Below are 13,217 nucleotides of genomic sequence, written 5' to 3'. Positions count from 1 at the left end.
CAAATATTGACACACGTCGCCCCCATTTGACATATGCGAAAATTATGCAAATTGGCCAAAAACGAAATGTTTTGCATTTTTGCCCTGCCCAAACGGGATTCGCATAATTCACATTAATTAAATGCAATTCAATTTACAGCGCACTCGAAAAACGCGAATATTTCTGCACTAATGCGCATAAAATATGCAAATTTCAATTTTTGCATTTATTTCGATAGATCGGGTAAAATGTCATCCTGTTGTTTGTTTGCTTGTTTGTTGTTTGTGTGTGATTTGGCCTTTTGTTGCCTTCTTCCCTTATTGGCAAACAAACCGCAAATGACAACGAAAAAGAGAAAGAGAAATAGAAAGAGAAAGAAGGGAAAACATTTGCATCAATGCAAATATTCTGAGAAACTGCAAACGCAACTGAAATCCTCGCCGCTAATTTTCTCAACCCTTTTGCAGGGAACGCCTTGCAAAAACCGAATTCCTTTGTCAACTTTTGTCAACTCGGTTTCTTCAGAAATCCTTGATTGTTAATTAAATTTATGATTAATGAATTGGTGTCCCAAGATAGTGTTGATAATGATGTTGATGATGTTGCATAGTTGCACAGTTGCACAGTTGCACAGTTGCTGTTTGCTCAAACCCTGTTTCCTATAATGCATAACAAACAGCCAAAAATTGTAAGGCGATACCTTAACCCTTCAGCAAAAAATGGAAAATAAAAAAAATCAGATTCCCTAACCCTTTTTTTTTTTTTTTCCTGTAACCCCTGTGCAGATTTTCAGTTTTTTTTTTTTTCTATTCGCAAATCAGCAAAGTCAACAAGAGTTTGTTAGTAATTCTCTCATTGCTTATCAATTTGCGGGGATCGGCTGTGTAGAACCGTTAGGCGTTAAGCCCACTGAGCTGCTCAAGACATAGTATACTATATCTGTGCGCCGATCTCTGTGCACAATAAATCACCTGGTACAGCCCACACTTGACTAGCAACCGAAAAACTTCTCATCGAGTCGAAGAACTCACCCGGGTTCAAATGCGGTTAGTCAAAAAAAAAACACAAAAAACAAAAAAATACAAAAATTTTGCTGTGCCAACACCAACGCGTACAAAATCGACAGGCGGGTCAGCTGGCGGTTAAACTCGCGTGGTTTCAATTGTTTCTTGGCCCGCAGCTCTCCTGATGCGGTGTGTGTGAGTGTGTGTGTGAAATGGACAACAGACATGCAAGCGGCATCGACAGCATACATAATTAGAAGGCCGCGCCTGGGTTGAGGAAGTTGCATTAGTCAAGCAATCAAAATAATTTGTTGCGTCTGAAAACCGCCTGAGAGTCGCGCGTAAAACGCGCAGTCAAGTATGCAACAGCAGCAGCAGCAGCATCATGTAATTAATTAATTCTTGATGATTTGCTAGAAAATTACATTAGCAGATAATCAAACTAAATGTGTTGCAATAATGCAGCGAGGCGACTAAAAACGCGAACAGCTTCGGTGCGCTTTTAAACGCTAGTTAGGTGACTATTGACAAGGCTTATTGACTATAGAATAATATTGAAAATAATAGATTTTTTTTTTATTTTAGTAAATATTTTCTAAGAATATAAAATCATGTAGGAATAAAAATCATTAGGTTTAGCGACAAAAATCGAGCATTGCTCGCTGTTAAAAACGCCTGTAGATCACTCAGAAGACTTACAATAAATATTATATATGTTTATATTTATTTTAATTATTCCAACAGCAGCACAGTCTCATCTATGAAATTACAGCTGCTATAAAAACGCACACAAAACGCACGCGACTTCTCACATGCCGCATAAGCAATAGGCAGCCATTTAATTTATTGCGTCTAAAGTCGCGCACAAGTCGCGTGCGCTCACCTAAATAGTGTTATAATCGTGCTTGTAATACGTATGGCGATCATTTAACCCACTAACACCCGACGTAATTTGCTTCACTTAACCACATCCAACATCTCAGCATCTCAAAATCCCAGCATCCGCACACAACGATCAATGGAAACGATTTCAGCTGCTCCATCGCTCAACGCGTCACGTCGAGCTGTCAAATTTGTCGGTCTACGGAGTGGGAGCGGGGTTAAGAGAGGGAGAATGCGTTGCGAATGTTGTCGTCTTGGTTAATCAGAGGCTTTGTCGTTTGGCTATTGGTAATCGGCAAAGCTAACCCGCAACGCGTCGCGCTCAGCGCAGAGCGTCCCACATCTTGTTGGCCATAATTGCAAATTAAGCAGCAGCGGCAATTGCTTTCGTTTCGTTGTTGTTGTTGTTGCCTTGGGGCAACGATTGAACTGCGCGATTGCAGCTCTTAGCTTTGCTTTTTGACCTTGTCACGCGGCGAACGAGAGCGACGCCCACGCGTTTTAAAACGCGCGCAACAACTTATGAGCGCGCAGAACTTTTTGTAAGACTTTGCATTTTACATCAGCAACACCTTGACCTGGCTGCTCCCAAAAAAAAAAGAAGCAGAAAAACTGTAAAGAAAAGCGCGCCAAAATAGCATAGTGGCGGGGGGAGTGGCAAGCAGACGGTGGCACGTGGTAACTGCGCGTGCCGCTGCCACATCAATTCAAGCCTTATAAATAGTCCTGCCTTTCATTAATATGCAAAGCGAATGAACGCCTCACTGCCCCGCGTCACCTGCTGCGGCTCTTTGGCAAATTATTTAAAATTAAAAAGAAAAAAAAAAATTAAATAGAGGAGAAATAAGTAAGAAAATATCAACACTTAAACGGTTATTACCAACATTTTCATGCTGCACTTGCCAAAGTCCCAGATCCAGTCGACGCGCGACGTGCCGAGGCGAAGGCACTCAACAGGTTGGACTTGGACTCAATTGCGTGTCAAATTGAACTTGTTCCCAACTCTGGAGCTGGGGGCACACTTAAGACGTGGGCTGAGGGGGGCCCAGGCGACGCGACGTTTTCTTGTAGTTCTTGATGACGCGCTGCTGGCACTTATATAAGAAGTGTTTGTGTTTCTGTCTGTGTGTGTGTGTGTGTGTGTGTATAAATGGTTTGTTGACTTGTTAAAGTTTTGCCAAAGATAGTTTGGGATAATTAACAAAAAGGCCAATAAGATGATCGAAAGAGCGCCTTGAGCTCTACCGCAGCTGGTTAATGGAACACGCTAAGTGGTTGAAATTTATGTGCCAGTTTTATCTGCTGAGTTACCAAGTGAATTCAGATGACTTTTGTGTGGCAGCTTATAGATCATAGATAAGTGTAATCGAATTTTTAAAGGGTTTCTTGAATGGACTGTTTTAAATTTTGGATATATGAGAAGATATAGATATTGTAGAAAAAGTTATTTTACTTAAAGTAAACCTTTGCAAAAATAATACAAATATAATTCTATGAAATGTTATTAGTATTGGTATTGGAGTATTGGACACAGAGCTGAACTACTGGTACTGGTAAAAATAGTTCTAAAGCAAATAATTTATTTACCAGTAACAGTAATTTCTTAAAAAATTTATATTTATATTTGTTTTCGACTCTTAGATACCCTATAAGTTCATACTCTCTCTACTAGAATTTTATTTCTGCAGCGGCTAAAATCTTAAAAGTTTATATTTATCTTGTCTTCTGCTACTTTTATTTATAGTCCTAGTATATTCTAGTACATTCTAATATATAATAGTGAATTTTAGTATATTTTCAACAAGCTAATTTATATGTTGTTCCCTCGGCTAACCCTCTTTTAAATGATGCTAAACAGGATCTGTCTTAGGTTACTTCCTTCAATTTCTTTTAACATCTCCAAGTCCAATCTATCTCCTGGTCTAGCTCTATCTCTTTCTGAGCATCGTCTCACATCAGATCATTAAGCGACTTACCTAACAAACTTGCCCAATAGTTAAACTAGTCTAAAATTTAACTAACATGGTTGCCCTGATCTATCTCCACTCTGCTCCCTCCTCTCCCTCCACCTTACTAATCCTATTCCATTCTATCTAATCACTTGAAACAAGTTCTTCTTCTCTTTCTTTGTTGTTTAACTAACCTGATCTACATCTAACACTTTCACCTCTCACCCAAGGTATCGGGTTGCAGCTTCTGGCAGCTGCTGTTAGAACTGGCGCATCTCTGTCGGAATTCAGCTGAAATCCAAATTAGGCTAATCTGCCTGGAGCATCAGCTCTGCAGCATCTCTGATTGTTTTTTTCCCATGTTTTCACTGACCGAAGTCCAGCTGCTTGGCCTCTGGCTCTAATGCTAACACAACTCTAGCGCCTTTGCCCCTCCTCCCCTTCCGCTGAAACTTTCACTTTAGCTGCGTCGACTTTCCTCGATCGATCAACTAAAAGGCCATAAATTTACAGCTTGTCAGCAACTGGGGAAGAAAAAGACTAAAATCTTTGCCAGGTCCTGGCGCAAATGAGAACAAGTTCCAACGGCTGCGCCTTATCAATAAAATATGTCTGTGAAAATGCCTATGAAAATTGTGTAATTTTTAGCCCAAAAAGGAAAAAAAAAGAAACGATTCAAATTATGCAAATGACCAACTTTTCCGGCAAATTTGTGGCTAATTTACGAGCGAGACGAGTCGGTGTTGCCTGTACCTGAGCTCAGATCAGCGCAGCTCGCCGTTTGCTTCGAGTGTCGCGCATTTCCTTTTTCCTTTCGCTTCCTTTTCGATTCTTGTCTTTTCGTTTTGGAACGTGTTGCGTTTGCTGCAGGAAGAATGGAAAAACGAGTTTCTGACGGACGCAACCCCTGAAGGATGTCCTCGCCCGGCACACAATAGGAAAACTGGGCAGAGACAAGTTTTTCCAAATAGACTAAAAGGAATGAGTGAGTAGGAGAGAGCGGGATAGAGCGAGATAGCGCACGGAAATGAGAAATGCGCGAATCTTTGGCTGCAGCCGCATCTCAAGCTGAATTCAAATTGAAAATCGCCGAGTCCTGACGATTGCCTGGAACTAATTTTAATGACAATTCATGCGGCGCGACAGCAGTCGCGACTTCTCAGCGCGCATTATATGAAAATGAGCTGGCCCTTGCAGCTACTACCAGGCTGCAGCCTGCACTGCTTGGGTCCACCCTAACGAGTAGTATACTTTCTTACCCTCCCTCTGTGCTGCATTGTTTTCGCTCTTATCCTTTTTTTTTTTTTTTTCTCCACTTTTTCAGCATTTCCGTTCAACTTTCTCCGGCGCTTTTTCTTCAGCCTCATCTGTACGGAAATACATATAGCTGGAAAACTGTTGTAATTTTCACGTAGTTTTCCTATAAATAATTTTTTGTGAGCATATATGGGCTGGCCTGGCCACTGGCTGACTTTACACGCTGCTACAATTATGCTATTAATTATGGCCCTGGGGTCGGGTCGACTGAACGACCTCAAACTGTCTCTCGCCGTTGAGGTTTTGACTTTTTGCTCGCTCGGGATATCCCTTTACACATGTGTCGGGCATAGCCAGCCAGCGGCTGTCCAGTTACGGGTTTTTCGTCTCTCCCCCTTTGCTTCTCTCTGTCTCCGTTATCTTCGCAGTGCATCGCACTGCAGTCCTTTTCATGTCCTGGCTGAGTGCGAGAGTGTGAGAGTGTGAGATATTATCAGTTTTGTGCTCCAGTTTCCAAAGAGCAACTGAAAAATTGTCGCTTGACCCATTAGCTGCATGTGTGTGTCCTTTGTCCTTTGGGACTTGATTTCTTGCTTAGTTCTGTTGTTGTTGTTGCTGTTGAACGTTTCCTGTAATTTCTCACCGGCAATTGCCAGCAACTAGACAGTTGAGAGCCTGCCCCACTTGCTGCTCACTAATTAGCGCCTGGGGACAGGTCTATCAAAAGCCAAAACACCCGCCTCTAACGGCTGCTGCCTTAGTGTTTTTTGTTTTTTCTTCCTGTTTCCCACGCAAAGTCGAATCTGAAAACCCGAAACCCGAAAAAGAACAAACCCAAACCCAAACCCAAACCCAAACCCGAAGCCAAACAGACGCCTGTGATTAAGTGCGGCAAGGCAGCTCATATATCTTACGCTTTGCAACAACTGTCAACGCCCCACGGCCCCAGTGGCCCCAACTAACTGATTCACCTCTCTGCAGCGCCTCCCTTTGATTTTTTGTTTTTTTTTTGTAATTGTTTTTCTTTTGCATTTTCCGCTCAGCGGTTAAACTTTTAGAACACACGCCGCGCATGCCAAATGAGGCAAGTTCGAGCTGGCATAGAAGGGGTGGAGGAGCCAGTTGGGTTCGTGAGGGCGGAGGAGGAGGAGGAGGAGGAGCGCGCGGTGTTTGCCTCGCTTGGGTGGGTGACATAAATTTGCATTTAATGAACACTTTTCTATGGTGTGTGGAAAAAGAAATGGAGGAAGTATTAGTGCTAGTAATAGCTTTTAATTAAGTGGGCGTGCCAACCGCCCCACTCACACGCAGCAGCAGCAGCAGCAGCGACACCTCGAACAATGGCTAGATGAACAGTTAGACGCAGGCGCAACCGCAACAGGAAGTTCTTCCTCTGATTCTTCTACAACTTTTTTGTGGGTGGCACAGATTCTGTTATATATACATATACATGTATATATGTATGTATGTATATATAGAATTTCATTCAAACCCAACGATATCATCTGCAGAGCTCAAAGAGAATGAACCCTAAACGAACAACAACAATGGGCACAATGCGAGCTGCAGTTGCTGCTGCCCTTCGCCTCCCCTGCGACCCACAAAATTTTGCGACTTTTATTGCTTGTTAGGGCAACAATTTTTATTATGGTTTGTCCTGCTTTCGATATTTATACACACACATATACATACATAACATATATTTATATATATGTTTTTATTTCAATTTCGTTTTGCGATTTCGCTTCAGCAAATCATGTGAAAAATTGTCATAAAAATGCAATAAAAATTTCTTGCACTCGTCCGCTCGCTGCTTGATTCGATCAGATGATTTTCATCTGTTGGCACCAAAAATACTAAAAGTAAATATATATAATATATATATGAGTTATGTATATGTGTGCTGACAAAGTGGGAAATATGAAACGCATTTCAATTGTTCAATACATTTCGCATAGTTTTTATTTATTTATGTTTTGCAGTTTATCAAAATGTCAATGAGTTGAACTTTTCACAAAAAAAAAAAAATACTATAAATAATATATATAGATGCTTTGATATTTTTTATGAATTCAGTTATGGCATGTAATCTTGGTGCTGCATTGTGTTCGAGTAAAATTTTAGGAGAGACTGAATCTGAGTCTAAGTATGAGTGAAATTAAATTTTTAAGCATAAATTGAGATTTCTAAGCAGATTAATAATATTATTTTATGTTATAATATACTTTTATAATATATTGTTCTTTACTCTTGACACTCTCAATTCTCTTAACACACTCTTGAATTGGAAACATTTTAAAGTGAATTTAAAATATGTATATTCTGCTGAATCATCAGCTCATTATTTATGCAGCTCATAAACTAAATAATTTTGACAGATATACATTTATCTTAACATATTTATTAGTTGCATATCTCAGTCGCTTATTTACCTACACCCTACACCCCTCCCTCTCTCTCTCTCTCCCTTTCTCCCTCACTGTGTAAGACAGACAGCTGTACTGTCACGCCCATAGCTAGTTCGACTCGGCTCATATTACCCAAGACCAATGGGTTAGCTATGCTACTTTAAAACTATCAACACTCATGTGTTCTTGTTGTTGTTGTTGCTGCTCTCCTTATTGTTGTTGTTGTTGCTGCTGCTGCTGATCGTTGCTGTTTGATGCATATGACTGTGAGTCCTGTCGTTTGTTGTCCTGTTTCTGATATCCTTTTCCCATAACTGTCAACGTTTTTATGCGTGCTCCACTTTGTGTGTAGGTGTTAATTTATGGCTAGCAGCAGCAGCAGCAGCAGCAGCAGCAGGAGTAGCAGCAATGACAGCAGGAGCAGGAGCAGTGGCAGCAGGCACAAAACTTGCCAGGACTCTAGAGCACTCGCAGAGCGGCAACAAATTGTTTAAAAATAACAACAACAACAACGGCAATTTTTGTTGTTTTTATTGCCTTTTCGAGAATGTGGAGCAACAGCAGCTGCACACACGCAACAGCAGCAACAACAACGACAACAACAAAGTAAACAACAACAGGAACATCCTCGACATGGTTGGCTCCTTTGGCCAGCTGAAGCCCCCACAGAGTACCTAACCAGCCATCTCACTCACGGTATCTCTTCCACTCTCTCCCACTCACTCGCTGTATCTTCTGCATGTCTCCTGTGCACAGCCAGAGCGAGGCGTTTGTTGTTTCTGTGTCAACAAAGTCGCGGCTGCTGCGACAAAACTTTAGGCAAGCCCCAAAAAAAAAAAAAAAATAAAAATAAAATAAAATAAAACGAAAATATGAACTCTCCTCACACACAAACAAGTGACAAAAAAGAGAGAATAAAAAAAAAATAAATAAAGAAATACAGAAAATACATAATGTAAAATACAAAAATGAAATAAGAAATATGAATTATGAAATATTCCAGTGCCACTCATAATTTTTTTGTTCTTTCCATTTTTTTTTTTGTATTCTCTGATGCGTGAGCGAAACTCTTAAGTACCCGAGAAATGTGCCACTTAACTCCACGAAAAACAACCCAAATTTATCCTTGAACAGCTCTCGACTGTCGAGAATCACAGCTGAAGCAGCTAGATTAAGAATCCTCGAGCTTTGATTGCAATTGTAAATGAGGGTTTTCATCTGAGGTTTCTCAAATGATCGAGAGTGTTGGGCCGAGAATTAGAGTTGTATAATATTTACTATTCTATTATATGGTGTATATATGTATAGATATATTTACGTATATAGAAATGTTGTCTAAACTAATTCTTTTGCCTTAATACGTTTGCCTATGTCTTATAATATAAATAAGATTAAAAATAATATGAAAGATTTGTATACATATAATAACATAAAATAAAAAAAAATTAAAAATATTTAAATTATATCAAATAGTATATTATTTCATTTATTATTGCTACTAACTTAATAATTACTTATTTAAGGAAAAATAGTCCAATTTTTATTAAAATGAATTCTGTTCATATTGAAATATATTTTATAAACAAACTTTTTTTTATGCATCTGTAACTTTTTAGAATATACCACTAAAATTTCTGTTTTCTGTTTTGAAATTTATATTTTATTGTATCTTATCATGTAGTTCCATTTTCTTAAAAAATTTTTTTTTTAAGTAAATAATGAATGCATATATACGCTATTCCCTTATATAGACGTTATATTCCGGATGCGTTCGTGCCTTAAGAGCTATTTTGTATGCCCTTTTTCTATTTTTTCATTTTAATAGCTTTTTTCTTTTATTACACAATTTTTTTTTTTTTTTTTGGTGTGACATAACTTCAGCAATTTTTGCTTTTACTGTTTTTTAACTTCAGTTCCGTCTTCTCCTCCCTCTTTTGGACGGCTTTATTCTCTTCTTTTATTCGTTTTTCTATGCGTTTCTTAAACGTTCCGCTTGACTTTCTATGGCTGTCAATCTGGCAATTTTTGTTCTCTATTGAATCTTTCTTCACTGCCCACTCGAGTTCGCGTTGCAGTTGAACCCTTTTGCCTCTTCAACGGTGATCACTGGGTTCTACTCCGTTTGCCAGTGACTGCTCTAGTGCCCACTTACCACTAGCAAAACCCCTGAAAATGCCAATCGTGCCGAGGGGGTAGGCAAGGGGAGGGGAGGCGAGCGGCTTTGCCTTGCACTTGAGTTTGCGCAGTCAATTGAAGATTGTTGGACTTGTACTTGGCGCTGAAGCATGAACAGATTGCATGTTGTGGCTGGCCCAGGTCGTACTGCGCTGGTCTACCTCAAGCTCAGCTGTGACATTGGCACAGCCAAGTGCTTGGCTTGGCTGGGCACACGCTAGCCAAGATTGTGATTAGCTTATTGCGTGCACTATTATTAAACAGTTTCCTGTTTACATTTTGTCTCTTACTCATCTCTCTACCTCTCTATCTCTCTCTGTCTCTCTCTCTTTGCAGACGTCAGCATGCCTTTATGGCGGGCACACAGAAACAGCCGTCCGGCTCGGCCGGCACCGGCGGCGGCAGCGTTACCCACAGTCCGGAACGCTTGCGCGGCGCCACACAGGATCTCTTTGAGCTGTTGGAGCGGGTGCAGTGCTCCCGTCTGGATGACCAGCGCTGCGTCCTACCAGCGTACTTCTCACAGGTGAGTGTGAAGGCGACAGAGCACTAGCTGCCCTACTCTCCCTCTCTCTCTCTCTCTCGCTGTCTGCCTTTTGGTTTACTGACCTCTCACAAGTGGCTGTGCCTTGCGCCTGGCCATATGGCACGGCTGCTCTACTAATCTAACTAAGACCCCGGCCCCATTTGACCCATAAAAATCCCAGTTGCATTTAACATTTTTATTGCTATATGTGCGTGTGGGTGTGTTGGTTGGGGTGGATTGTCATAAAACTGGCAAATGGCACAACAACAATAATGACAGCAACAACAACAACAAATGTGACCATAAATTGCCAAACAGCAAACAATGTGGGCCCAACTACTGCAGCCACACTGAACCGCACCTTGTTCACTGTTTTTTCTACCTATATAATTTGACATAATCTGCGCGTCTGTGTTGTTGACTGAAGTTTTTTTATTGGCCATCCATTCATACAGCTATACGGCATGCTAGGGATTACGCTCCACGTTTTCGTTTTTGGCCAATTCTTTCAATCACTTTTTAGTTTATTTATTACACACTTTCAGCTGACAGCAGCAGCTGCTAGGTGTGTCCCTGGTCTCCTTATTTTTGTTTTGTTTAATTCAGCAAAAATTCAAAATTCGTTGCGCCTCTTGCAATTTGACATTCGGAGTCAAACGCGAAGGCGAAGCCGAAGGCGCATTTGATTGGCTGCCGTTTCGGTATAGTTGCACACAGCGGCCACTAGAGAGCGCTGCATTCATTATTTGCTCAATTTATGTTATATAGTTTGATATGCTAACGCTAGATGTCGCTGCAAAGAAGCGTCAGCTAGCGTAGGTATTAAGTTAACTGTTCCCTGGGTACAGTTTAGTACGCAGCGTTGCCGGTAGAGTGCGCTTTGCAGTGGCGCTACCTGACGTTGAATGTTGAAAACACGCGCTCAGTAGCGCGTTATTTCAACGCAAGGTGGCGCGTTGGTGCTCAATAAGCGCCAGATTCAAATTTAAACATAAAATAAATATCAGAGAAATAAAGATTACTTCAAAAAAAAATAAATATGAGAAAAATATAAGTCAAATTAAATTAACTTGAAATAAAAATATTTAAAATGAAAAACAATAAGAAATAAAATAATAATAATAAATAAAATTTTGTATATGAATAACAAATTAATTTTAACTAAATATTTTTTTAAACTACAAAAAGACTGTACTTAATATAGAAGAGTTTTTTATTTCTCGAATTTCTTTTCTCATACAATAAAATTATGGTTGGTTAAGTCTCTTCAAATTAAATTAAATTGAATTGCAGTGCTAATAAAATTTTTAATTTAAGAGAATTACATTAAAAAGTTTTTACTCAATTTGTGTTCACTCTCTATGCTGCCCAACATGATTCCCTGTCAACTGCTTTTGTTGCTGTTTGCCAACTCATTTGCCCACTAATTTAGCATAATTCACTAAATAATTAAACCGCTGTTTACACTGCTCAACACGGCACAACGAACACTTACCACCACCGAAACCCTTGCTCAACCCAAACCCAAACGCTTTTTAGCATTCCGATTCATCTCGCTCTTCCTTTGGTTGCTTTCGCATCTTTTCACATTTTAATTTAGTTTTCGCAAGAAATTTTGTTGCAAACTTTTCCATCAAAAGACGCTCAACGGCTGCACCAGTCGCAGGCTGCCCCTTCCCGCCCCCTGTTCGAGCCTTTCATGTGTTTGCACTCGTGTCTGCCACACAATTGCCGCCACCTCAGTGCTCAGGCCAGGCTCTTCCCGAAGACTTTGCCTTTTCAAAAACTTTTATGCGGGTCGACGTGCACGCCGTCTGGAAGCTGAGCTAAGCCAGAACTAGGTTGAATTTTGAAGTAGGTCCTTGCAGCGGCAACCCCTAAGCCAACGGCCCTTCGCCCCTCCCCGCCATCACTTTTGTTGCTCACTTTGCCAAACTGTTTGCTCAAGACGCCAAATTGAATTTAGGCTGCAGTTGCAAAGCAATTGACAAGTGACCAGCGCTGCTCAAACTGTGCTTGTCACCTTTTACTCTCTCTCACATCTCTCTCTCTCTCTCGCTCTTTGTCCTGTTTCCTTTCTCTTTAGCAGTTGCCGCATTGTTTGCTGCGCCTTCCGTTTTTTCTTTCATCTCTCCCTCTCTCTCACTCTCACGTGCAGCCTCCCGCCCGACACGCCCACTTTTCTCTGCATTTCATTACCATTTACTTTGGCCTGCTGCTAATTAAGGCTACAGCCAGCTAGCGCTTTGCCTAAAACAAAAAGTATCTCTACTTTATATGTGCATACGTAGCGCCGAGATACATTTGTATCTTTGTATCTTTTTTTTTGCGCTCGCAGCCGTTAGCCATTGTCTTTGGGCTTGCGTTGTCCGCAAAGCCGCGAAAATTTATGCCACTGTTTGTTATTCTGCCCGCCTACGCTCACTCCCCCCTAGTCTTTCCTTCTTCCTCCTTTCCCTCTTCCTTCCTCTCTGCTTATTAAGAGGAAAATGTATCTTTAAACATTTTATTTTGGTTTTTGCGGCTTGCTTTTTTCTTGCATATTTTTCACGCTGCCGTTGCCATTAGAAGAAGCTGTCCCCTTCGTCTCTTCCTACCCCTTGCCCCCTAGCCCACCTGTGAGCCTACACCTTTTCTCTAGCTATTTCAATGAGCCGTTTGCTATTTGTCTGCCAACAGCAGCCCCACACAACTTTTGCTATTATGCACATGGCTGTCGAGTTTATTTGAAGAGGTGCAGCAGAGGGATGGCTACAGGGGGACTAGGGGGCTTTGGTTTTCAACTCCCAGGCGCAATTGCAACGAACGTTGAAGTTGTTAATTGCCTTGGTCGTCAGCCGCAACGATGCGTCGTCCTCTTCGCAGTTGTAGCTGGTTCTGTCTGTCTCTCTATCAGTCTCTCTGTCAGCGTACTCCCACAGTGCATACACACACACCCGAACATACACACACACATGCTCGCTGTTGCTTCTAAGCCACAAAATGTGCGATGTTTATCTCGTGCGCAACCCACACACGTTTCTCCTCCCCTCTGTG

General features: G+C 41.0%; 1 protein-coding gene across 3 annotated transcripts in view; it reads left to right on the top strand.

Annotated features, from left to right (window-relative positions):
- LOC6577366 (rap1 GTPase-activating protein 1) overlaps positions 1 to 13,217 on the top strand; it is a 113,268-nt gene that overhangs the window by 48,520 nt on the left and 51,531 nt on the right. For all 3 annotated transcript variants that reach the window (XM_002003297.4, XM_015165644.3, XM_032728374.2), the window contains exon 2: positions 9,992 to 10,181. In XM_002003297.4, the coding sequence (XP_002003333.2) occupies positions 9,992 to 10,181 (190 nt within the window). The remainder of the gene's footprint in view (positions 1 to 9,991; positions 10,182 to 13,217) is intronic.

The sequence above is a fragment of the Drosophila mojavensis genome, unplaced genomic scaffold (assembly GCF_018153725.1).
Source record: "Drosophila mojavensis isolate 15081-1352.22 unplaced genomic scaffold, ASM1815372v1 contig_36, whole genome shotgun sequence".
NCBI classification, from domain to species: domain Eukaryota; kingdom Metazoa; phylum Arthropoda; class Insecta; order Diptera; family Drosophilidae; genus Drosophila; species Drosophila mojavensis.
Note: the sequence above shows the minus strand (reverse complement) of the source record. Positions and strands in the feature narration are given on the sequence as shown.